Genomic DNA, 26,779 nt, shown 5'->3' with positions numbered 1-26,779 from the left:
ACCACCCAGGACCAGGAAATCGAACCGTTCACACCCAACAGCCCAGCAAGGCCAGGCTCACCCAGCAGCCCTGCAGGGCCAACAACACACCAGCCCAGCGAGGGCACAGCCAACACACCAGAACAGACCTTTGTACCGAGGCGGTCCAGCAGGGAAAGAAAGGCTCCCGACCGCCTCACCTTGTAAATAGTTTTCACTTTGACTTTGGGGAGGAGTGATGTTGTGTTTCTGTAAAGCATGCACTCCCATGTCCCGCCACCAGGGAGCACATCCCCTGAAGTCCCAAGGGATCCCAGCATCACTTGGGAGCACTGTATATAAGCCGGCCCCTAAGGCCTGTTCCTCACTCTGGAGTGTCTTATTAAAGACTGAGGTCACTGTTACTTTAACCTCCCTATGTACAGTCTCATCTGTGTTAGGAAGACAATATAACTCTCCACCCCTTCTCTTGACACCTCCACAGTCTTTAATTGTCAGACTGCTTGTCCGATATCCAATACTGGATGAGCAGAAATTTTCTCCAATTAGTGGGAAGCCCGAAGCCATTGTCTATGGTCACCGCCACAAATTGCGTTCTCTAGCCACCGACTCCACCTCTTTCCCTATCATGTCTTAGGCTGAACCAGACTGTTCGCAACCTAGGTGTCATATTTGACCCTGAAATGAGCTTCTGGCCACATATGCGTGGCATAGCTAAAACCGCTTATTTCCACCTCCATAGCATTGCCCGTCTACGTCCCTGCCTCAGCTCCTCTACTGCTGATACCCTCATCCATAACTTTGTTACCTTTAGACTTGACTTCTCCACCGCACTCCTGGCTGGCCTCCCACATTCTAACCTACGTAAACTTGGGTTCATCCACATCTCAGCAGCCCATGTCCTAACTCGCACCAAGTCCCGTTCACCCCTCATCCCTGTGCTCGCTGAAATATATTGGTTCTCATCCTTGTTTACAAATCCCTCTTTGGCCTCGCCCCTCCCTATCTCTGTAATCTCCTTCAGCCTCACAACCCCCCAAGATATCTGCGCTCCTTAAATTCGGCCCTCTCGAGCATCGCTGATTATTATTGCTCAACCATCGGTGACCATGCCTGGGCCCTAAGTTCTGGAACTCCCTTCATAAACCTCCCCACCTCTCTCCCTCGCTTTCCTCCTTTAAGATGCTCCTTAAAACCTACCTCTTTGACTAAGCTTTTGGTCATCTGCTGTAATTTCTCCTGATGTGGCTCGGTGTCAAATTTTTTTTCTGTCTTATAACACTCCGGTGAAGTGCCTTGGGATGTTTTACTATGTTAAAGGCGCTATATAAATTGTTGTTGTTGTTGTTACTGGCTTTAAGAAACTGAACCTTTGCATGTTTGCCTTACACCCAGGGCAGACCCTCCTCCTTCAGTCTGATGTTTTCTTCTCTCCAGTCAACCTGACTCCAGTGTTAGATTTTAGTCAACCTGATTATCACCCTCCCTAGCAGAATTCACCAGCCTAACTTGGCTGAGTTTGAATGAATATTATAATGTAAAACTATCTTTGATTGTCTGCAGCACATTGGTTCAGAAGTTACATCTGAATCTAAATCCATTCAATTGGTATCACCCTCGCCTCTGAGTCAGAAGGCTGTGGGTTCAAGTCAAACTCCAGAGACTTGAGCATAAAACTCCAGGCTGACACTCCAGTGCAGTGCTGAGGGAGGTGCCGTCTTTCAGATGATACATTAAATCGAGGTCCTGTCTGTCCTCTCAGGTGGATGTAAAAGATCCCATGACACTATTTTGAAGAAGAGCAGGGGAGTTATCCCCAGTGTCCTGGCCAATATTTATCTCTCAATCAACAACACTAAAACAGATTATCTGGTCATTAGCACATTGCTGTTTGTGGGAGCTTAATGCATGCAAATTGGCTGCTGGATTTCCTCCATTACAACAGTGACTACACTTCAAAAAGTACTTCATTGGCTGCAAAGCGCTATGCGACATCCGGTGGTCTTGAAAGGCACAATATAAGTGCAAGTCTTTCTTTTTTTCACCTCTCCCAGTCTTGCTGCCTTGTCAATCTAATTCCCATAGAACTAACTTTAGCCATATAGTAGCTTTTAAAAAAAATAAATTACACCAATGTCCTGCTGTGGTGTCATAATCCATAATCTAGAAATGTGACAAGCATCTTAACATGACTTTAAGGCATCACAAAGTGCTTCACATCCAATTAATTACTTTTGAAGTGTGATCACTCATCATCATCATCAGAGGCGGTCCCTCGTATCGAGGATGACTTGCTTCCACGCCAAAAAGGGATGAGTTCACAGGTGTTTCAATAAAGGACCTAATACTCCAGGTCCCAAACTACATGTTGAAGGGTGGACGATGCCTGGTGCGTGAATTTTTTTAACGTGTGGTGGCCGTTGCACACCAGCCACCATTGTGATCACTATTGTCATGTCAGCAATCAGAGCAGCAAATTTTCACACAAACAGCAGTGTTTTGGTGGTGGTGGCAATAATGTCAATACTGGGGGATCAAGGGGTATGGTGAGAAAGCAGGAATGGGGTACTGAAGTGCATGTTCAGCCATGAACTCATTGAATGGCGGTGCAGGCTCGAAGGGCCGAATGGCCTACTCCTGCATCTATTTTCTATGTTTCTATGTTTCTAACTCCTTGCTCTTCTTCAAATACTGCCATGTGATCTTTTCTGTCAACCTGAACATGCAGCTGAGACCACAATTTAATGACTCATCTGAAAGAGAGTACCTCCAAATCTGCTCTGAAGTGAGGATTGAACCCATAAACTTCTGAGGCAAGAATGCTACCAACTGAGCTAAGCTAACAAGGGATGTTTTGAAAAATAAATTTGGGATGTATTTCATATGAATACTTAAGAATAAGGATTTTATAGACTCCTATTCTGAAGACTCTTATCCTGAAGTACTCCTTTGAACAAAACACCTCAGTTCAAAGGGCATACCCCATTCCCATTTTGTTATGAACCAAATCATAGAACTGGACTTCAGATATTCTGCTCATTGTTTCCATATTGTGAGGATCCACTCAGGACAGCTGCAGTAATATTTTACACACCATCATAGGCAGTCCCTCAAAATCGAGGAAGACAGGCTTCCAGTCTCAAAGTGAGTTCACAGGTGACTGTACAGTCCAATATGAGAATTACAGTCTCTGTCACAGTTGGGACAGACAGGAAAGGGTGGGTGGGACTGGTTTGTCGCACGCTCCTTCCGCTGCCTGCACTTGTTTTCTGCACGCTCTCGGCGACAAGACTCGAAGTGCTCAGCTCCCTCCCGGATACTCTTCCTCTACTTAGGGCGGTCTTTGGCCAGGGATTCCCAGGTGTCAATGGGGATGTTGCACTTTATCAAGGAGGCTTTGAGGGTGTCCTTAAAATGTTTCCTCTGCCCACCTGGGGATCGCCTGCCGTGTAGGAGTTCCGAGTAGAGCGCTTGCTTTGGGAGTCTTGTGTCAGGCATGCAGACAACGTGGCTCGCCCAACAGAGCGTGGTCGAGTGTGGTCAGTGCTTTGATGCTGGGGATGTTGGCCTGATCGAGAACACTGATGTTGGTGCATCTAACCTCCCAGGGAATTTTCAGGATCTTGCGGAGACATCGTTGGTGGTATTTCTCCAGCGATTTGAGGTGTCTACTGTATATGGTCCACGTCTCTGAGCCATACAGGATGGCGGGTGTCACTACAGCCCTGTAGACATAAGCTTGGTGCCAGATTTGAGGGCCTGGTCTTCGAACACTCTCTTCCTCAGGTGACCGAAGGCTGCGCTGGCACACTGGAGACGGTATTGGACCTCATCGTCGATGTCTGCCCTTGCTGATAAGCATGTTATGTGACAGATGTTACTCTCATCAAATAGTAAATCAGATGTCTTTTACTGAAATGGACCATGGCAATACTTGTTGGCCTACAAATTCAATTAGGCCGGGAAACAGCTGGTATCACCACGGGCCGAGATTAACAGCCGCCCGCAAGTATTTTGGTGCTGCCTGCTGATTTAAATTAGTGCAGCACAAAACCTATTGTGTACGTGCAGTTTTAGGCAGTAGTCTCAGGAGGAGGACCAATGTAGTGTGCCTGGAGTGAGGCAGCGTTCTCCTAAAGCTAGCCTGTCATTTTAGAAAGCAGCATCAATCCCTTAAAGGGGAGCTCCCTTTTAAAATGAAAAAAATTAAAATAATATAAACATAAGCAGTCTTCAGCTCTTAAAGCTGAACTGCTTTTTGCACGTGAAAAAATGGTAATGGACACAAATGACTCAACAAGCTAGGGAAGGGCCACCCAGGGTCTCGCAGGCAGCATTCCAACTTTGTACAGAGGATCAACACTACAAGAGAGGGCCTCTACTCACAGGGCTCAGGAGGCCCTCCAGAAAGAACAATGTGGGTCCAGATCACCGTGGCTGTCAGTGCCAGCAGTGTTGCCCCCATGACCTGGCTCCAGTGCCCAAAGAAATTTAATGACCTCAGACCAGTGGTCAAGGTCAGTGAATGCATCTTCAAGAGCCGTCTCCTACCAACTACACCACTAGCCTCATACACTGCTCATTGCACAATCCCCACTCCCCGCGACTATCATCCACCTACCAACAAACTGTACCAAACATGATGCACACCTCACATTCCTAGCTTCACCTCACCCCCTTGAAGGAGCTGGTGCTGGCCATTCTTGGCAGGGGAATGGCTGAAAGGATACAATATCCAAGGATATTCGATATTTAGGAAGGACAGGCAAAAAGGAAGAGGGGAGGGTGGTGTGGCATTGTTAGTAAAGGATGAAATCAGAGCAATAGTGAGAAAGGATATTGGCTCAGAAAATCAAGATGTAGAATCAGTCTGGGTGGAGCTAAGGAGCACCAAGGGGCAGAAAACATTGGTGGGCATTGTCTATAGGCCTCTAAACCGTAGTTGTAGTGTAGGGAATGGCATCAAACAGGAAATTAGAGATGCATGTAGCAAGGGTGCTACAGTAATCATAGGTGACTTTAACCTACATATAGACTGGCCAAACCAAATTAGTAATAATACTTTGGCAGATGAATTCCTGGAGTGTGTACGAGATTTTTTTTAGACCAGTATGTTGAGGAGCCTACTCGGGAACAAGCTTATTCTAGATTGGGTATTGTGTAATGAGAAGGGGTTAATTAACAGTTTTGTTGTGCGGGGTCCTTTCGGGAAGAATGACCATAACAAGATTGAATTTCTTATTAAGATGGAAAGTGAAGTAGTCCAATCCGAAACTAGGGTCCTAAATCTAAACAAAGGAAACTGCGAAGGTATGAGGAATGAATTGGCTATGATAGATTGGGAAGATTCATTAAAAGGCATGACGGTGGATAGGCAATGGCTAATATTTAAGGAATGTATGCATGAATTGCAAGTTATACATTCCTTTCTGACATAAAAACATAAAAGAAAAAGTGGCCCAACCATGGCTAACAAAAGAAATTAAGGATCGTGTTAGATTCAAAGAGGAGTTATACAAAGTTGCCAGAAAAGGTAGCAAGCCTGAGGATTGGGAGCAGTTTAGAATTCAGCAAAAAAGGACCAAGAGATTGATTAAGAGGGAAAAATAGAGTATGAGAATAAACTTGCAAGGCACATAAAAAACAACTGCAAAAGTTTCTACAAGTACGTAAAAAGAAAAAGATTAGTGAAGACAAATGTAGGTCCTTTACAGACAGAAATGAGAGAATTTGTAATGGGGAACAAGGAAATGGCAGAACCATTAAATAAATACTTCAGTTCTGTCTTCACGGAAGAGGACACAAATAACATCCCAGAAATGCAAGGGAACCAAGGGTCCAGTGAGCAAGAGGAATTAAAGGAAATGATTATTAGTAAGAAAATAGTGCTGGAGAAACTAATGGGACTAAAGGCCGATAAATCCCCAGGGCTTGATGATCTGCATCGCAGAGTACTAAAAGAGGTAACCATGGAAATAGTAGATGCATTGATTGTCATCTTCCAAAATTCTATAGATTATGGAACAGTTCCTGCAGATTGGAGGGAGGCAAATATAACCCCACTATTTAAAAAAGGAGGGAGAGAGAAAACGCGGAATTACAGACTGGGGTTATCCAAACATCAGTAGTAGAAAAAATGCTAGAGTTTATTATAAAGGGTGTGATAATGGCACACTTAGGATAATATCAATGGGATTAAACAAAGTCAACATGGATTTATGAAAGGAAAATCATGTTTGACAAACCTACTGGAGTTTTTTGAGGATGTAACTAATAGAATAGATAAGGGAGAACCAGTGGATGTAGTGTATTTGGATTTTTAGAAGGTCTTTGATTAGGTCCCACATAAGAGGTTATTATGCAAAATTAAAGCACACAGGATTGGGGGTAATGTATTAGCATGGATTTAAAATTGGTTAACTGATAGGAAACAGAGAGTAGGAATAAACGGGTCTTTTTCAGGGTGGCGGGCAGTGACTAGTGGGGTACCACAGAGATCAGTGCTTGGGCCCCAACTAGTCACAATATATATAAATGATTTGGATGAGGGAACCAAATGTAATATTTCCAAGTTTGCTGAAGACACAAAACTAGGTGGGATTGTGAGTTGTGAGGAGGATGCAAAGACGCTGCAAGGTGATTTAGATAGGTTGAGTGAGTGGCAAACATATGGCAGATACAGCATAACGTGGATAAATGTGAAGTTATCCACTTTGGTAGGAAAAACATAAGGATAATGTATTATTTAAATGGTGAAGGCTTTGGAAGTGTCGATGTACAGAGGGACCTGGGTGTCCTTGTACACCAATCATTGAAAGCAAACATGCAGATGCAGCAAGCAATTAGGAAGGCAAATGGTATGTTGGCCTTCATTACAAGGGGATTTGAGTACAGGAGCAAGGATGTCTTACTGCAGTTATACAGGGCCTTGGTGAGACCGCACTTGGAGTATTGTGTGCAGTTTTTCTCTCCTTACCTAAGAAAGGATATACTTGCCATAGAGGGAGTGCAGTGAAGGTTCACCAGACTGATTGCTGGGATGGCAGGACTGTCGTATGAGGAGAGATTTGGTCGACTAGGCCTGTATTCACTAGAGTTTGGAAGAATAAGAGGGGATCTCATTGAAACGTATAAAATTCTGACTAGGTTGGACAGACTGGATGTGGGGAGGATGTATCCCCTGGCTGGGAAGTCTAGAACAAGGGGTCACAGTCTCAGGATATGGGGTAGGAAATTTAGGACTGAGATGAGGAGAAATTTTTTCACTCAGAGGGTGGTGAACCTGTGGAATTCTCTACCACAGAACGCTGTGGAGGCCAAGTCACTGAATATATTTAAGAGGAAGATAGATAGATTTCTAGAAACAAAAGGCATCAAGGGATATGGGGAAAAAGCGGGAATATGGTGTTGAGATAGAGGATCAGCCATGATCATATTGAATGGCGGTGCAGACTCGAGGGGCCGAATTGCCTACTACTGCTCCTATTTTCTATGTATCCTCATAGGTTATCCTCCTCACATGTCACTTCCTCTCAGCCCACTATATCTCCTGATTTAAAAGGTGCGCATTGTGTAAGCATGCAACTTGTGCTTTTCCACTCTTGCCTCCTTCATTACAACTCTACCTTTGAGCCTTCCTCATTTTAGACACCAGAGGAATCCAGCCTGCCTTGCCAGTGGTTGAGCAAGAAGAGGGAGGAGGGAGGGAGGAGAGTAGAAGGAGGGAGGAGGGAGGAGGATGTGGAGGAGTTGATGATGATGATGAGGAGGAAGAGGAGGAGGAAGTGGATGATGATGATGACCAGCAAGGCCATCTGCCATGTCCCCCACTGAAAGTTAGCAGACTTCCACCACCCTTGCTGTAGCCATTGGAGTAGCACTGCGTGACATCAGTAGGTTAGGCAAAGGCACACACAATACAGTCACTAACAGAATGCATCAGGCTGATTAGTTGATTTCTTGATGTCACATTGGATGCATATATGGAGAAAGTTGGATTCTAAAGTTTGCTTTATGGTGGCTTTTATTTCAGCATTGTGGCCAAGAAGACACTGTAATGGTCAGTAACAGAGGGAAGATAAGGTGTGGGACAAACGTTGACAATTGGTACCACAGGCGAATGATTCCATCCCGGATATTCTGGCCAGAAAGGGGTTGTCTGGGTTGCATTCTTCCTTCTGTGTCTTCCTCTTCTGTTTTTTTCTCTTTCCTCTGTGAGCAGCTTGTCCTCTTTGCTACCTCTGCTTCATCTCCATGTCCCCCCCACCCCCAGGCTTGTGAGCAAGTGACAAAATACTCAGAAACAAAATACTGCGGATTCTGAAAATCTGAAATAAAAACAGAAAATGCTGGAAATAGTCAGCAGGTCAGATAACATCTCGACCTGAAACATGAACTCTTTTTCTCTCTGCATGGATGTTGCCTGACCTGCTGAGTATTTCCAGTATTTTCTGTCTTCTCAGAGGCCTTCCTTTACCATGCAAAGCCTTGCAAGCCTCCAGCAGCACTCCCCGCACACTTTACAATCTTTTTAAATTTATTGCACCAAGCCACTATTTCAATAAAATATAAAAAACAGTCTAAATCTTAAATCCAAACTTACCTGAAAGATGTATGTTTCCTTTTAAGAAGCACTAACAGCATCTCTGTAGGGCTGCTTCTCACACTTTTTTTTGTGCATGGTTAGGACACAGAATAATTGAGAGTGAGAACGTCCAAATTAGCAATCGCGGTGTCAATTCCGGTGTTGCATGTCGTTTGATGCATGGTCTGCTTAGTTAAATTTGAGAGACCAGTGCTGTCAACGACAGTGCTATGGCCCTTACCAAAATGGCAGCCACCATGTACCGCACCAGAAGTGGGTGGAAGTGAGGCGGCCACCATTTATTTCTACAAATCCAGCTTTAAAAGCTAGCTATAAAGCATCAAATATTTAGGCAGATATGCCTTAAACCTGACATTCAGTATCAGTTAGTTATACAGTGCAAAAGGCTACACTTGTGATAAACGGAAATGTTCATGTTTTGTGAGTCAAACGTTTCTGGACTTGTGGTATAGTTTCAGAAAATATAGCTCCAACAAGTGTGATCAAAACTTAAATTTCAGCAACTAGTATAAAAGCTATGGAAGAGAAATTTTTGTACACTCGCAAAGTGGCCGGTGATATTAACGGCTGCTGAAAATGGCCGTAACGGTTACGGGGCAAAATTGGTCTGGGGGTCATGGAGTTTGGTGGTGCAGTGCTTACCTTCCATGCAACGCTATCCTGGTGGTTTTGCTGGAGGCATCCGAGAAGGTCCTGTCAAGGTGCGGCATTGCAGCTTCCCACAGTCGCTGGAATCGAGGCAGTGGAGCGTGCAAGGAATTGTGGGTAATGAATGTGGGTAATCAAAGGGGCCATGCACACTGAAGCAATACAAATTAAAATGAAGTGAAATGATGCAGTTGTCAGCCCTTTCTGCCTTTTAAAAAATATTTAGCATTAAATAGAAATCCCAAATGTGAATATTCAGTTCTTAAAGCTGAATTACCTTCCAAACCTCAACAAATGGGAAAATTGCCTCAGCACTAACACAACTGGCTCAGCAAGCATGGGAAGGGGCACCCAGGGTCTCGCATATAGGACTCCAGCTTTGTGCGGGGGGTCAACACTGCAAGTGAGATCCTCTACCCACAGGGGTCAGGGGGCCTGCCAGAAAGAATGATGTGGGAGCACATCACTGCCAGCAGGGTTACCCCCCACAACCTGGCTCCAGTGCCCAAAGAAAATTCATGATCTCAGACCACTGGTCAAGGTCAGTGAATGCATCTTCAAAAGTCGACTCCTAACAACTGCAACAATAGCCTCACACATTGCTCAATGCACGATCCCCAATCACTCACCTACCAACAATCTACACCAATCACAAGGCACATCTCCTATTCATAGCCTCACCTCACACTTGGAGGAGACGGTGCAGGTCATTCTTGGCAGGGGTTGGCTGAGCCCTTGGCCAGCAGCAGGGCTGAAAGGATAAAAGATGCGGGTATCCTATTACATTATCCTCCTTCTGCCATTCACCTCTTGCTGTCCCGCCCTCCCCTCACCACAACTCCACTCTTGTGCTTTCCTCAGTTCTCACACCCAAGAAATGCAGCCTGCCCAGCCAACGGGTGACCAAGAAGAGGGAGAGAAGAGTGACGAAGAACAAGAACAGAAGAAGATTGATTTGACACTCCCAGTCACCAGCTCCTCAAGATCAACCAGCAAGGCCATTTGCAGTGTCCCCCACTGAAAATCTGCAGCCTTCCACCAGCCATGCTGCAGCCATTGGGGTAGCACTGCATGACATCAGTAGGATAGGCAAAGGCACACACAATACACTCACTAAGAGAATTCATACGGGTGATGAGTTGATTTCTTGATGTCACATTGGATGAATAGACGTATATAGGTGGATTGGATAGTTTGCTTTGTGGTGGCTTTTATTTCAGCATCGTGGCCAAGAGGACGGTGCGATGGTCAGTAACAGAGCGAAGGTGTGGGATTAATGTTGAAAGGGGAATTGAAGTTGTGGTCACTGGGACCGAAGGCGGATGATTACATCCCGGATATCCCAGCCACTAAGGGGCTGTCTGGGATGCATCCTTCTGTCTGATTTCTCCTCTGTGACTTCCTCCTCGTCTGTGCCTTCCTCTTCCCTATGCAAGCGGATGCTGTAATTGCGAAATTACAGCATAAAATTCTGGAAATACTCAGTTGGTCAGGCATCATATTGATCTGAGACGTGAACTCTGTTTTTCTCTCCACGGATGGTTTGTGACCTACTGAGTATTCGCAGCATGTTCTGTCTTCTCAAAGGTCTTCTTTTACAATCCGAGTCCTTGCAAGCATCCAACAGCCCACCCTACACAATTAAAAAACCTTTCACATCTAATGTAGCAAGCCACCACTTCAATAAAATCAATAAAATGTCGAAAACTTTACACTCAAACTTACCTGATGATGTTTGTGTCCTTTTAAGAGGTGCAGACATCAGTAGTGTCAGCCTGCTTGCCTGGCGCGCTTAGGACCCAAAACTCAATTCAGCGCTAGGGTCGAAGTTCGTGTTGGTGAGGTTATGTCGGCGTTGCAAAGCGGTTTCTTTCAAAGCGGTACCAGTTACCGGCAGCGCAAAGGGGAGAGGAATATGATGGCTGAAGCAGGACCCGCCACCGGCTGGCAAAAGAGCGGCGGCTGCCATTTTATCGCCATTTCATGGCGCTGTAAGTAGATCAATTTCTAGCCCAATGTCATTCAACTCCCACAGTTATATTGGCTATGGTGGTCATGTCTGTCTATCCTCAAATTTAACCCTGTTAAAGGTTTCATTTACTCTCAAATAGGTTCGCGTTGGAGTGATCCAGTTCAATTCAAAACCAAAAGTAGAGTTTGGGTTAGAAACCTATGCTACAAGAGAAGAAACAAAAGAAGCTATCAAAAAGATTTTCTTCAGGCATGTATGGCCACTGCATAAGTAGCGGAAAGTAATAATTCATATAAAACTCTTTACATGTACATGATACATTCCCGTAACTTTACATTAAACTCCAAACTTCAAAAGTTCTCTCAAAAGAATAAACCTCTTGTTTTCTCTCAATGTTTCATTTAGGGGTGGTAGCACTGAGGTTGGTAGAACAATGAAGTACGTGCTGCGCAAAGGGTTTCATGGAGGACGGAAAGATGCCCCGAAAATAATTGTGATTCTCACTGATGGTAAATCACAAGACAATGCAACAGTGCCGTTGAGGTTTGCTAGGAACAGTGGAATAACAATATTTGCTGTAGGAATCAAGCATCCAGGGTAAGAACATCATATTGTGTTGAGAGAAAGCTGCGATGCTGACTTTATTTTTGAGCAACAATTGCTGCATTGCTCTCAGCCACTGTTGTGCCATCTGTAGGTGGAAAGAACTGAACAGTTTAGCCAGCGTTCCCAGTGAGATGCATGTGTTCTATGCTGAACACTATGACGATGCTGTCAACGGTTTGTACACCACACTGACACAGTCTACAGTCTGCTTTGATGTGCATCCAGGTAGGCAGAATTGCTCTTAATCCTCTGTTCGAGATATAATGCAATATATTTCAGTAATATGCTTGATAATTACATTACAATATTATTACAGGTTCATTTCCCAACTTTGCGCTACCATTGGAAATTTGGGCATGCACAGTGCATGATTTTCCAACCATTTAAATTGTACGTTGTGCACATTCGAATTTCCAATATGTTCTTTGAGTGGGGTGGGCTCTGCTGGAAGCGCAAAGTCAGCTTATCAACGCTATTGTGTACATTACAGAACGGGTTCACCCTGCAATGTAACTGAAACTTAGAAATTACGGTTGCCAGTATGACCAGAGAAACATGTTCACATGCTCACATGACATCCATTGCCTACCCTTTTAATGGAGGCAGTAATCCATTCATTTTAAATATGCCAATGTCTCCATTAAAATAACAAGCGTAGAACATCAAACAAACACATTAAGAGTTTGTCCGCTAATCTCATCAGCAGTAATTTTTAGGTTTATGGGCTCAATTTTCCCCAAGTCCATTTTCTGGTGTCTTGCCAGAGTTACACCCATTTTTCTAGGCCAGAAATGCGCCGGAAATAATGTACCAAAGTTTCCCTGATGTATAATTCGACTTTGGCGCCGCGCAGCATGTCCAGTCGCCTCGGGGGGTGGAGCCTGCTGTCTGCGCCGAAAAATGATGCTGCACCTTCTGAACATACGCAGAAAAAAAAAGTTATGTTTCTGATGTCGTTGTAATGGACGCGCATGCGTAGCACAGCTCCGAGTTGGCAATCGGCCATTTTTAAAGAGCCACTTGTGTGTGTGAGAACATTTTGTGCTGTGTGAGAGCATTGGAAAAATTGCAGGTGCAGCAGTACAAGATGCAAAGCGGTGCAAAGACCAAGAATTTCTTGCAGGAAGAAGTGGAGGCACGAGTTACTGTGATTCAGAACAGATGGCAGGAGCTGGACACCAGCAGAGGTCACATAAAAGTTCCACCCAAAAAAATGAGGAAACGCTGGAACCAAGTTGCAGAAGATTACTGTGCAATGGTGACCACCACGAGATCTAGAGGCCAGTGTAAAAAGAAGTGGCAAGACCTTGGCCAAGTAGTTAGTGTAAGTAATATTTTCATTTATTCAATGGAATTGCAAATATATAATTGTGCCGATCTGTATGTCCCACCCAGCAGAAAGACACCCCCTTTAAAAAGTTAGGTTTTCATCTTGCAGAGGAAGGTGGCACATAACAAAAGGGAAAGAACTCGAACAGGAGGAAGCCTGGCAAATCTGCACTCACCAACACCCTTGGAAGAGAGTGTCGCTGCTTTGATGGGTCCTGCCTGGAGAAATGCAATCACCACTGCACAAGCTGGGCCCATCCTTGAGGGAGAGGGTAAGTCCTGCAAATTCATCGTGGTTCTTCAATTCAACTTGCAGTCTGGCCTGCGATGTGTGAGCCTACTCATGCCACCCACCAGGCAGAGAGGGAGCAGCATTGCGAGAGGAGGTCGGCGGGTGAGCAGGACTACAAGGGCGGCGGCTGAGAGCGAGCAGTGGCAGAGAGGGAGCAGCATCGCGAGAGGAGGTCGGCGGGTGAGCGGAACTACAAGGACAGCGGCTGAGAGCGAGCAGCAGCAGAGAGGAAGCAGCGAGCTGCAGCTGCAGCAGAGGCAGAGGCGGGTAGTAAACAAAGAAGCACAAGGTAATCGAGGTGTGACATCACAGCCAAGAGGTAAGTGATTGGTTCGCTGGTGAGTAGTTCTTCCCTTTTCTTTATCTTTTTTCTTTTTCTCATCAGTAGGAAACCTTTGTCATTGTTAAGTAAATTAAGTAATTTAAGGGTTAAGTCATGCCAGTTGAGCACAGCACCGTGCCATGTTCCACTTGTGCTATGTAGGAAATCAGGGACACTACCAAAGTCCCTGACAACTACATGTGCAGGAAGTGTGTCCTGCTGCAGCTCCTGACAGACCGCATTGCGGCACTGGAGCTGCGCGTGGATTCGCTGTGGAGCATCCGAAATGCTAAGGATGTCGTGAATAGCAGGTTTAGTGAGTTCGTCACACCGCAGGCAAAGGTTAAAAAGATAGAGAGGAAATGGGTGACCAGCAGGAAGAACAGTGGAAGGAAGGTAGTGCAGGGTTCCCTTGTGGTCATCCCACTGCAAAACAGATACACCATTTTGGGTACTGTTGGGGGGGATGACTTATTAGGGGAGGGCAGCAGCAGCCAAGTTCATGGTATGATGGGAGGCTCTGCTGCACAGGAGGCCAGGAAAAAGAGTGCGAGAGATAAAGTGGTAGGGGATTCTATTGTAAGGGGAATAGATAGGTGTTTTGCGGTCGCAACCGAGAATCCGGGATAGTATGTTGCCACCCTGGTGCAACGGTCAAGGATATCTCAGAGCAGCTGCAGGACATTTTGGAGGGGAAGGGTAAACAGCCAGTTGTCATGGTGCATATTGGTACCAACGATATAGGTAAAAAACGGGAAGAGGTCCTACAAGATAAATTTAGGGAGCGAGGAGTTAAATTAAAAAGCAGGACCTCAAAGGTAGTAATCTCAGGATTGTTACCAGTGGCACATGCTAGTCAGAGTAGAAATAGCAGGATAGCTAAGGTGAATACGTGGCTTGAGGAGTGGTGCAGGAGGGAGGGATTCAAATTCCTGCGACATTGGAACCGGTTCTGGGGGAGGTGGGACCAGTACAAATGGGACGGCCTACACCTGGGCAGGACCAGAGCCAAAGTCCTAGGGGGAGTGTTTGCTCGTGCTGTTGGGGAGCGGTTAAACTAATATGGCAGGGGGATGGAAACCTATGCAGGGAGACGGCGGGAAGTAAAATGGGGGCAGAAGCAAAAGATAGAAAAGTAAAAGTGGAGGGCAGAGAAACCCAAGGCAAAAATCTAAAAGGGCCACATTACAACAAAATTCTAAAGGGAAAAAGTAGATTAAAAAAACAAGCTTGAAGGCTCTGTGCCTCAATGCGAGGAGGATTCGTAATAGGATGGACAAATTAACTGCGCAGACAGCTATTAACGAATATGATATAATTGGGATTACGGAGACATGGCTCCATGGTGACCAATGCTGGGAACTCAACATCCAGGGGTATTCAATATTCAGGAAGGAAAAGGAGGCGGGGTCGTGTTGCTGGTTAAAGAGGAAATTAACGGAATAGTAAGAAAGGACATTAGCTTGGATGATGTGGAATCTGTATGGGTAGAGCTGCGGAATACCAAAGGGCAGAAAACGATAGTGGGAATTGTGTACAGACCACCAAACAGTAGTAGTGAGGTTGGGGACAGATTCAAACAAGAAATTAGGAATGCATGTAATAAAGGCATAGCAGTTATCATGAGTGACTTTAATCTACATATAGATTGGGATAACCAAACTGGTAGCAATACGGTGGAGGACGATTTCCTGGAGTGTATTGGGAATGGTTTTCTAGACCACTATGTCGAGGAACCAACTCGAGGGCTGGCCATCCTAGACTGGGTGATGTGCAATGAGAGAGGACTAATTAGCAATCTTGTTGTGCGAGGCCCCATGAGGAAGAGTAACCATAATATGGTAGAATTCTTTATTAAGATGGAGAGTGACACAGTTAATTAAGAGACTAGAGTCCTGAACTTTGATGGAATGAGATGTGAATTGGCTAGAATAGACTGGCAAATGATACTTAAAGAGTTGACGGTGGATAGGCAATGGCAGACATTTAAATATCACATGGATGAACTTCAACAATTGTACATCCCTATCTGGAGTAAAAATAAAATGGGGAAGGTGGCTCAACTGTGGCTAACAAGGGAAATTAGGGATAGTATTAAATCCAAGGAAGAGGCATATAAATTGACCAGAAAAAGCAGCAAACCTGAGGACTGGGAGAAATTTAGAATCCAGCAGAGGAGGACGAAGTGTTTAATTAGGAGGGGGAATATAGAAAATGAGAGGAAACTTGCTGGGAACATAAAAACTGACTGCAAAAGCTACTATAGATATGTGAAGAAAAAGAGATTAGTGAAGACAAACGTAGGTCCCTTGCAGTCTAAATCAGGTGAATTTATAATGGGGAACAGAAAAATGGCAGACCAATTGAACAAATACTTTGGTTCTATCTTCACGAAGGAAGACACGAATAACCTTCCAGAAATACTAGGAGACAGAGGATCTAGAGAGAAGGAGGAACTGAAGGAAATCCTTATTAGGCTGGAAATTGTGTTAGGGAAATTGATGGGATTGAAGGCTGATAAATCCCCAGGGCCTGATCGTCTGCATCCCAGAGTACTTAAGGAAGTGGCATTACAATAGTGGTTGCATTGGTGATCATTTTCTAACATTCTATAGACTCTGGATTAGTTCCTATGGACAGGAGAGTAGCTAATGTAACCCCACTTTTTAAAAAAGGAGGGAGAGAGAAAACGGGGAATTATAGACCAGTTAGCCTGACATCGGTAGTGGGGAAAATGTTGGAATCAATTATTAAAGACGAACTAGCAACGCATTTGGAAAGCAGTGACAGGATCGGTCCAAGTCAGCATGGATTTATGAAAGGGAAATCATGCTTGACAAATCTTCTAGCATCTTTTGAGGATGTAACTAGTAGAGTGGACAAGGGAGAACCAGTTGATGTGGTGCATTTAGACTTTCAAAAAGCTTTTGACAAGGTCCCGCACAAGAGATTATTGTGCAAAATTAAAGCACATGGTATTGGGGGTAATGTATTGACATGGATAGAGAACTGGTTGCCAGACAGGAAGCAGAGAGTCGGGATAAACGGGTCCTTTTCAGAATGGCAGGCAATGACTAGTGGGGTGCCGCAGGGCTCAGTGCTGGGACCCCAGCTATTTACAATATACATCAATGATTTAGATGAAGGAATTGAGTGTAATATCTCCAAGTTTGCAGATGACACTAAACTGGGTGGCAGTGTGAGCTGTGAGGAGGATGCTAAGAGGCTGCAGGGTGACTTGGACAGGTTAGGTGAGTGGGCAAATGCATGGCAGATGCAGCATAATGTAGATAAAAGTGAGGTTGTCCACTTTGGTGGCAAAAACAGAAAGGCAGAATATTATCTGAATGGCGGCAGATTAGGAAAAGGGGAGGTGCAACGAGACCTGGGTGTCATGGCACATCAGTCATTGAAGGTTGGCATGCAGGTACAGCAGGCGGTGAAGAAGGCAAATGGCATATTGGCCTTCATAGCTAGGGGATTTGAGTATAGGAGCAGGGAGGTCTTACTGCAGTTGTACAGGGCCTTAGTGAGGCCTCACCTGGAATATTGTGTTCAGTTTTAGTCTCCTAATCTGAGGAAGGATGTTCTTGCTATTGAGGGAGTGCAGCGAAGGTTCACCAGATTGATTCCCAGGATGGCAGGACTGACATATGAGGAGAGATTGGATCGACTGGGCCTGAATTCACTGGAGTTTAGAAGAATGAGAGGGGATCTCATAGGAACATATAAAATTCTGACAGGACTGAACAGGTTAGATGCAGGACGAATGTTCCTGATATTGAGGACGTCCAGAACCAGGGGTCACAGTCTAAGGATAAGGGGTATGCCATTTAGGACCGAGATGAGGAGAAACCTCTACACTCAGAGAGTTGTGAACCTGTGGAATTCTCTACCGCAGAGAGTTGTTGATGCCAGTTCATTAGATATATTCAAGAGGGAGTTCGATATTTTCCCTTGTGGCTAAAGGGATCAAGAAGTATGGAGAGAAAGCAGGAAAGGGGTACTGAGGTGAATGCTCAGCCATGATCTTATTGAATGGTGGTGCAGGCTCGAAGGGCGGAATGGCCTACTCCTGCACCTATTTTCTATGTTTCTATGTTTCTATGTTTCTCCCTGCCCCCTCCTCTGCTGCCAACCATTTGACTGTCTTCTGTTATATTTTGCAGTACTTGAGGCCAACCCTGATGATGCAGATGAAGATTCAAACGCAGACGAGCCTGAAGAGGAGAACATCTTCCAATCCAACCCTCCAGACAAAGAGCACGTGGGTGAGGGGAAGGGGATGGAGCTGGATGAAGCTCCCAATGTTGTACTGACTTTGGAGGAGGTGCCGCTCATTGAGGTGACAGCCCCTTCCGTGAATAGTGGTTTGAGTGTTGGTGAGACATTCCATGGTTTCACACCTTCCAAGGTTGCGGATCCCAGTGGTGTGGTGCAGCGAGGCACATCCAGGGCTGCACCTTCCGAGGTTGTGGGTCCCAGTGGTGGGGTGCAATGATGCATACCCGTGTGGAGGAGGGGAAGGAGCGCTCGACCGCGCTCTGCTGAGGTGCAGCATCTAACAGAAGTGGTTCAGATGATGTCATTGAGTGCGGAGAGCATTGACCTTACCTGATCACTCCTGGATGCCATCAGTGGGGTGAGTGATGAGGTAGCGGGACCATCGAGAGAAATAACAGCAATGACATGAGAAATGGGAATGATATCCAGGACCACCAGTGAGGGAATAGTGGCCATGAGGGAGGGAATGTCAGAGGAAGTGCAAACCACCTCACTGACCATGAGGGAGGGAATATTGCAGGTAGCTAAGACAGTTTTGCTCAACATAAGGGAGAATGTTGCAGGTCGTTGAGACACTGTCAGGGCGCATGAGGGACGGCATGTTGGAGTTAGCTGCTGCAATAAGGGAATATGCCCAGACCCCTGCGCCCATTGACAGAATCAACTGTCACTCCCACTCCAATCCCCACACCAGCCTCTGACGAGCCAAAGCCGGACCCTCCAACTTGCCGCCTGCCACAGCCGCCCCCCACCCCCGCAGCCCCCCCCCACCCCCCCGCAACAGGTACGTAGTACCCGAAATCTTAGAAAGAATAAGCTTGGTACCAAGCCCAGAAACACTGCGGCACCGCCTGTGGGCAGGGGTGGTGGAGAGTCAAAGGCCAAGCATAGCAGGCGGTCTTAGAATAAGGTGGAGGAGAGATGGGTGGGTGCAGCCTTTCTTTCCTGCTGTTGCTGTTGTTACTGTTGCAACTGTTCTCAAGTTAAAAGTTTTTGGTAAGTTATGTAAATTTACAAGTTTAAAAGTTTGTAAGTGATCTTAAAGTTTTTAAGTGATCTTAAGGAGTAATCTTAAAGTAAAGTTTGACACAAGAATCATTTTATTAAAATTAAGTTAAGTACAAAAGAACTGATTATTAAACTTTTGAATAAAATATATTTTACATTCAAACTGAATCATGTTCCATTAACACAACACAACATTACGGAACATCTCCAAGCAGTAAACATGGTCCATGTGGAACAGTTGTCGCTGAGCCCTCAGTAAAGCGTTCACGGATGAGCTGATGGCGCAAGGCTCGAGCAATCGTTAAAGGGGCACGATAGCCTGTCCTCAGGCACTTGCATGGCTTCCTCATCCTCGTCGTCCTCCTCCTGCTCAGCATCTGCATTTTCCACATCATTATCATCAGCCACTCTCACCGCAGGTGGGTGTTCCACTACCAGGTGCTGCTGCCTCATGATGGCTAAGTTATGCAGCATGCAGCACACAACAGTGAACTGACCGACAATCTCAGCAGAGTACAGCAAGTAGCCTCCGGAATGGTCCAGGCACCGGAAACAGCTGTTTCAAGAGGCCAATGATCCTCTCTATGATGCTGCGCGTCGCAATGTGCGACATGTATTCATGGTCAGCCTCTGTCCGGGTTACGCGTAGGGGCGTCATGAGCCAGGTGACGAGGCCGTACCCTTTGTCTCCAAGTAGCCAGCTCTGCGCTTCTGACTGCTGCTGCTGAAACATGGCAGATATAACGCTGTCGCGTAGGATGAACACATCATGAGTGCTCCCAGGGTATCTTGCATCGACTGAAATGATATGATGCATGTCGTCACACACTAATGGAGTGGAAACCTTTTCTGTTCCTGTATATCTCGGAATCCTCCAAAGATGATCGCAAGGTAATGTGGGTACAATCAATGCAGCCCTGTACCTTTGGGAAGCCAGCAATCCTGGAGAAGCCCACAGCCCTGTCATGGATTGCTTGGGCGGTCATGGGGAACTTTATGAAGTCATTCCTCCACGCATACTGTGCAGCCATGACCTGGTGAATGCAGACATGTGTTGCATGTTGAGAGATGACGCACACATCCCCAGTTGTAGCTTGAAATGAGCCGAAGGCATAAAATGAAAATGCAGCTGTAACCTTCACTTCAACTGACAAAGCAGTCCTCCTGATGCTTCTAGGTTGCAGGTCTGCTTTGACCAACTCACAGATCTCAGTTACAGCTTCTTTGCGGAAATGCAGCCATCTGACACAGTCTGCATCACTCAGGTGGAGGTACGAATGCCTGTCTCGATATGCCCGAGGTGGGTAAGGTCTCGTACCCAGCACCCTACTGGCTCTGATGTTCCTGATGCGATGACGTTGAATCAGTTGTCTCCTACGAGGCACCATGATGCAGAAGACTCGCAAGGTATGGCATTGTCAGTATTGCCCCCATACTTAAATTTAATCTTTGAAAGAAGCTCAAAACTGCAGGAAAGCAGGCAGGACAGGTTAGCAGTTCTCTCTCCCCAATGTCTGTATGGATTGTGTTATGTATTGCCAATGTATATTAAATGTATAGTTACAAAGCTGCACCACATGAGGCACTGTGGTGGGAGACCCGAAAGTACCTGTGAGACAGAGTATAAAAGGCTGCCCACCACACTTGAGGGGCACTCTAGAGTTACACAATAAAGGACCAAGGTCACAGCAGTTACTACAACACCAGACTGTGTGGAGTCAGTGATTTGAGTGCTACATACATCACAAATTGGCAACGAGGACACGGACGAGCTCTTCAGACAACCATGGCTACTTTGGGCACGCTAAAGGATTTCACAGAGGGTAATGACTGGGATGCCTTTATGAAAAGGCTCGAGTACTATTTTATAGCAAACGACCTGACAGGGAACACGAACGAACTGATAGAGAAGCGTAAGGCGATATTGCTGTCCAGTTGTGGCGATGAGGTTTACCGTCTCGTCAGGGATTTGCTGGCACCCGCGAGCGCCAAGGACAAGTCATATGAGCAGCTGATTGAACTCATTCGTAACCAACTGAAACCAAAGGAGACCATCCTCAAGGCCAGGCACAAATTCTACCACCAGACCTGAGGGCCAGGATGTCACTAAATATTCTGCGGACATCATGAGACTTGCGGCACCGTGCGATTTTGGCACACGCCTTAACGAGGTGTTGTGAGACGTCTTTGTTATGGGGATTGGCCATGAGGGTCTCCTTCACAAGCTGCTATCAACTGAACCTACAGTCAGCCTGCAGCAAGCCATCAACATCAGCCGGGCATTTATGACCTCGACTTGCAGCACCAAGCAGATGATCCACACGGTCTCGAACCCGGCAGGTACCATTCACAGGATAGCGCCCATCACGGACAAAACTGCAGAACGTGGCTCTGCCCAGGGCAGAGAGCACCTCAGGGTCCTAGAACTCAGAGTCCGCCGAGGGGGGCTAATTGAGTAACACCATGCTGGCACTGCGGAGGAAACCATGGGGCTCACCGGTGCAGGTTTGCGGAGTATACGTGCAATACCTGCCACACGAAAGGCCACCTTCAACGTATGTGCAAAAGAAACACGACTCACCGTGTGGCTGAGGAGATGGTAGATGATCTGCTGTCCAGCGAGGAGCATTGCGGTTTGGCTCGACGAGCATCCCAGTCCCAGGTAGAAGATGATGCGCTTGGACTGTATACGTGTACTGACGATTCGGCCCCGGTGATTATGGAAGTCAAGATTAACGGAGTCCCAGTGAGTATGGAAGTGAACACGGGGTCGGGTCAGTTGCTGATGAGTCAGGAAACTTTTAATAAACTGTGGATCAACCCAGCTGCACGACCTAAGCTGGTCCCGGTCACAGCGAAGCTGTGCACCTACACCAAGGAACTGATACCTGTTCTTAGCAGAACGGATGTGCAGGTATCTCACGGTGGCGAGACACACGGTTTACCTTTGTGGATCATTGCAGGCGATGGGCCGACGCTACTCGGCAGGAGATGGATGGGGAAGGTCCGTGGGAGCTGGGAAGACTTCATTCCTCCACAGACCGCTGTCCCCCGGGTTCACAGGCAGAGCAGGCCTCCACCTTCGGATCGGATGGCAGCGAAGGAAGCATGTGTGGGGTTGGGCAGAGCAGCGGCGGCCGTCGACTCTCCCCTGCAAAGTTTGAGGGTGAGAAAGAGGCGCTGGAACCAGCAGCAGCACCGACCGAGCTGGAGAAGAGAGAAGGGCTTCGACGGGCTGCTCCAGCAGGCACCGTCGGCCCGCAGGCAGAGGGCCGTTCGCAGGGCTTGCAGTGGGAGGAGCGGTGAATCGGCAGTTTCGGGAGCGGGACTCGCTCGGCGACGTCGTGAGGGCCGGTGCTCCGAGGAGCGGGGCTCGTCCAAGATCGGCTGCGGCAGTGAGGAGGTTGGCTCCGGAAGACGTGTGCGTGTGTGGTGGCTCCCGGGCAAAAAGGTCAGCTGCGTGGGGTGCTCCGGAGGATGCGGCGGTGCGGGGGCCGGTGCACTGCGGCTCCCGAGTGTGTTCAGAGTGTGGCAGCTCTCTCTAGAGAGAGAGAGAGAGGGAGAGCAGGCAGCAGCACAGCAAGTTCAAGATGGAGGCGAGCCTGGTGGCAGCAGAGTTCTGCAGGGAGAGGCAGGCAGGCACCAGCAGAGCACCTAAAATGGCGGCGCCCAGTAGAAACCTCGTGGGAAAAACAAAATGGCGACTTAAAAGGGAAATGTACCCGGGAGCCTTAAAGGGGCCTTACACTGTTGACAGTCCCCACAAAGAGACTTTTGTAAGGGCAAGAGTGATTCCAAATGATTACTGTGATTTGTATGATGACGTGATTTATGACAAGAGTTAATATTTTGATGCAAAAATGATTACTGTGATTAAAATGATTGATATGATTGGTGAAAAGAATTAATATCACAATGCACAGTTAAAAGGGTGAATGGATCTGTGACTAACATGACTAATGGATTCATGCGATTTCTGATTTTATGTGATTTATGCAATTGTTCAGCGGCTGCAGACAAGCCGCAAAGGCAACTATTTTCTGAGAACAGAGGCAACGCACTAGTTGTGATACCCTGTCTCAGCACAGCCTATTACCTCGGGCAAAAAGGGGCAGTATGCCGCCACCATACCTCACCCAGTGGAGCTGGGATTTAATAACTGTTCAGTGTACCTGCAACCTTTTGATACAACTCTTCAATGCATCTATATGTATCATACAAATGTACTGTCTATGTGTACCTGCTTTCTACTGGAGATTATGTTTGTGTACTTGTTAGATCTCTTAATTTTCAATGAGATGCGAACTCCGGTGATAGATTTAAAGTAACTGTATTCTGGCAGCTACAACAAATTGCTGGCTTTATGCCAAGTCCTTTGTCCTTCTGAAACACATGGCAAAAAATGGCTGTACTTATCCCCGGATCAATTTACAATTGTGAGCTCGCCTTCTTTGACCTTATTGGCTCAATTGATATGTTGTTAGCCCATAATTGGCTCTCTGCCAAAAGTCTGGAAATGTCAAGTTGATTGATGCTTAAGGCATTGTGCTATCTCTCGCGTAGGCAGGGGTCTGTGTTTTCTCAACTTTGCAGCCTGCTGAATTCTCTATCAATCCCCCCTTTGATTCTTTCACAAACTGAATCATAAAAAATCAGGTATCGCTGGTTAAACATTCTACAAAATAATTTCATACATGTTAATAGAGTTTCCTTCTAAAATTTGTTGATGTGTTTCGCCACACGTCCGGACTAGTAGCTTCCACTCAAATTTACACCAACCCGAATTCCATCATGGCCACAATGGAAGTCTGGTTTTAGTAGGTTAATTAACCTCATTCCAATTTAATCCAAATCAATATCTTAGTTCAACCAGTAAACAACCTTCCCTTAAGCATAACATACCCCTGTGCCATGTACAGATGGTCTGCTGGGACCTGCAAGGTGTCTCACCTGCGGGACAGCAGCTACAGCCGCCTGGTTGCAACAACATTTAATCAATATAAACAAACAATATAAAAGTAAAATAATAACAACGAATAGAACTAAACCTTCCACCAATGAAGTTCCTATTGAACCTAGCCATTCAGTGGCTCCGCTCTACAAAGTGAATGATGAGGGTTGCTTAAGTTTTTCTACCTCCTTTTGGATATGCTCCGTGAAGTGGATAATTTCTTCAGAGCTATCTGGGATATATGTGCAACACTCAGTTCCGAGTAGTGCGCAAGTACCTCCCTTTTCAGCCAGGATGTAGTCAAGGGCCAGCCTATTCTGTAGGGCTACTGTGCGGATTGCTACCATTTCTGCATTGATTTTAACTAGGACCTCTGAAGTATCATTGGCTACCCGTTCCACAGTGGATGCCAGGTTAATGGATTCCCTCGCAAGTTTGGCGGTCCCATACCTGGGGATCAGAATGGCAAAGAACCTCTCTGCTTCTGTGATAGCTCTCTTAGGATGGTGTAGATATTCTGACGGTGACTTTATATGATACATATATGGCACAATATAGGCTAAATAGCAGGATCCCGTCCAATTCTGGGGCAGCCAAGAGTAGGCCTTGTGGCCACACACCCAATAGGTGCCATTATAGGCAATAAATGTTAGCTGTTTCTTTGTCAGCAACACTCCAGGGCCTGTCCAGGCTTTTCCATCTGTTTTATTCAGAATCCCCGTTACGTTAAGAACTCCCACATCGGCCCAATTTGGACGGTACCATGGCTTGATTATATTATAATTCCGGGAGCAGTTACTACACCCCATATTTTGGCCTCCTTTGATGTTTCTAATCAGACAGACCGATTCCCCCAGTCTTCCTACCCCCGTTGTATTAGTGATAACAAAAATGGGGGCTGTTTGGAATTATTGTGGCACGGTTGGTACCCCCCTTCAAAGGTAGTCAGATTGTAACCTGCTGACTTCCATTTACGTGCCCAGTCTTCCGCATTGCCTGTCTTTTTTGATTAATTATCCACTCAGCCATTTCCGAAATATTCAAGGGAATTGGCCTCAAGGAAATCCCTCCCTTTGAGTGAATAGGAATATGCGCACACACCCAACAACTGGAAATGTTACCTTGTTCGGCATAAATGTATGACATAGATAAAAAAGTATTTACATGTAATTCCCTGGGTACTCTACTATTTCCCTTTGGAGCAGAAGGTCGGCTCGTAAGAAGTAGGCAAATGCCTAGAATATCTACAGTCAGTAGTACAGTAAATTTATACATTTTGGCAAAAAGTAATTGTCCTTATCAGATTTCAGCTTCAGTTACGGGTGTTCGTTTAACATGTGAGGCGTGGATCCAGGCTTTCTTTCCTTGGACTTTAACAGCTGCCTGGGTGGTCAATAACACTTGGCACCCAAAGGTTCTTTATGCAACTTTTTCACATACACCCAGCCTCCCGGGATGATGTCGTGTCCTCCTTCGGGTGGATTACCCCAAGCTGACGATACCTGTCGGGGAACAGAACTAATAGAATTGGTTAAGTTCTGACAGTATGATAACAAAGTGTCACTCATTAAGTGAACATCAGCTTTCCGTAAATAGATAGTTCCTGGCAGCGACATGGGTCTTCCTGTTATAATTTCAAATGGGCTCAGACCTGTAGTTCTGTTTGGGGTTGCCCTAATGCTACATAGCACTATTGGTAGTGCCTGGGGCCATGGTGTTCCTTCTTGGTGATATTTGGCAAGCCGTTGTTTCAGAGTTCGATTAATTGACTCTACTTGTCCTGATGATTGTGGGTGATAAGGACAGTGTAAATCCCATGTAATGTTCTGTAACCTGGCAGACAGCACCTGTGAAGTGGGTTCCCTGATCTGAGTCAATGCTACTCGGGACTCCCCACTGGGGAATGTAATCCTTACACAAGACCTTTGCAGTGTGATTGGCTGTGGCTCTTTTAGTTGGGACAGCTTTTACCCATCTAGAGAATCTGTCAACCATGACAAGAATGTTAGTGTATCCTTGGCATGGAGGAAGAGATATATAATCAACCTGCAGATGCTGAAATGGTCCGATAGGGGCAGGGGGCCTCAGTTGGGGCATTGCCGTGATGGGTCCAGAATTATTTTTCTGGCAGACCACACAACGGTCTGCTACCAGCTGGGCGTGATTTTTAAATCCCCGACCCCACCAGCTTTTCTGGAACCGTGCCGTCATCTGTTGTGAGGCCAAGTGTCCCCACGAGTGGATCTGTTGTGCTAAAAAAGGCATAAGCGCTTGTGGCGCGACTGGCTTGTCGGTAACTCTGTCTCCAGACACCATCTTCGCATAGCTTAATTCCTGCCTCAATCCATGTCCATTTTTCCTCTCGGGAGCACTCGCCTTGCATTGTTTGAAGGTCTCGAGTCAGAGTCCTGAGTGATTTCAATTTGCACATCTGTGTTGGTTCTTCTGGGGGAGTGCCCTGTGAGGCGGCATCTTTAGTTGCCTGGTCGGCTAGGGCATTTCTCTGTGCTTCTGTGGTATTTTCCTTGGTATGGGCCTTACACTTCAGGATGGATACTTCCTGAGGTAATTGTATGGCCTCCAGTAAGTCTCATAAGAACATAAGAACATAAGAATTAGGAACAGGAGTAGGTCATCTAGCCCCTCAAGCCTGCTCCGCCATTCAACAAGATCATGGCTGATCTGGCCGTGGAGTCAGCTCCACTTACCGGTCCGCTCCCCATAACCATTAATTCCCTTATTGGTTAAAAATCTATCTATCTGTGATTTGAATACATTCAATG

The 26,779-nt window shown here is 46.2% G+C and overlaps 1 protein-coding gene across 1 annotated transcript in view; it reads left to right on the top strand.

The window, feature by feature from the left end:
* LOC139230373 (von Willebrand factor A domain-containing protein 2-like) overlaps positions 1–26,779 on the top strand; it is a 181,270-nt gene that overhangs the window by 73,741 nt on the left and 80,750 nt on the right. Inside the window, exons 4-6 of the mRNA XM_070862201.1 lie at positions 11,344–11,453; positions 11,610–11,801; positions 11,902–12,035. Coding sequence (XP_070718302.1) covers positions 11,344–11,453; positions 11,610–11,801; positions 11,902–12,035 — 436 coding nt within the window. The remainder of the gene's footprint in view (positions 1–11,343; positions 11,454–11,609; positions 11,802–11,901; positions 12,036–26,779) is intronic.

The sequence above is a fragment of the Pristiophorus japonicus genome, chromosome 2 (assembly GCF_044704955.1).
Source record: "Pristiophorus japonicus isolate sPriJap1 chromosome 2, sPriJap1.hap1, whole genome shotgun sequence".
Lineage (NCBI taxonomy): Eukaryota > Metazoa > Chordata > Chondrichthyes > Pristiophoridae > Pristiophorus > Pristiophorus japonicus.
Note: the sequence above shows the minus strand (reverse complement) of the source record. Positions and strands in the feature narration are given on the sequence as shown.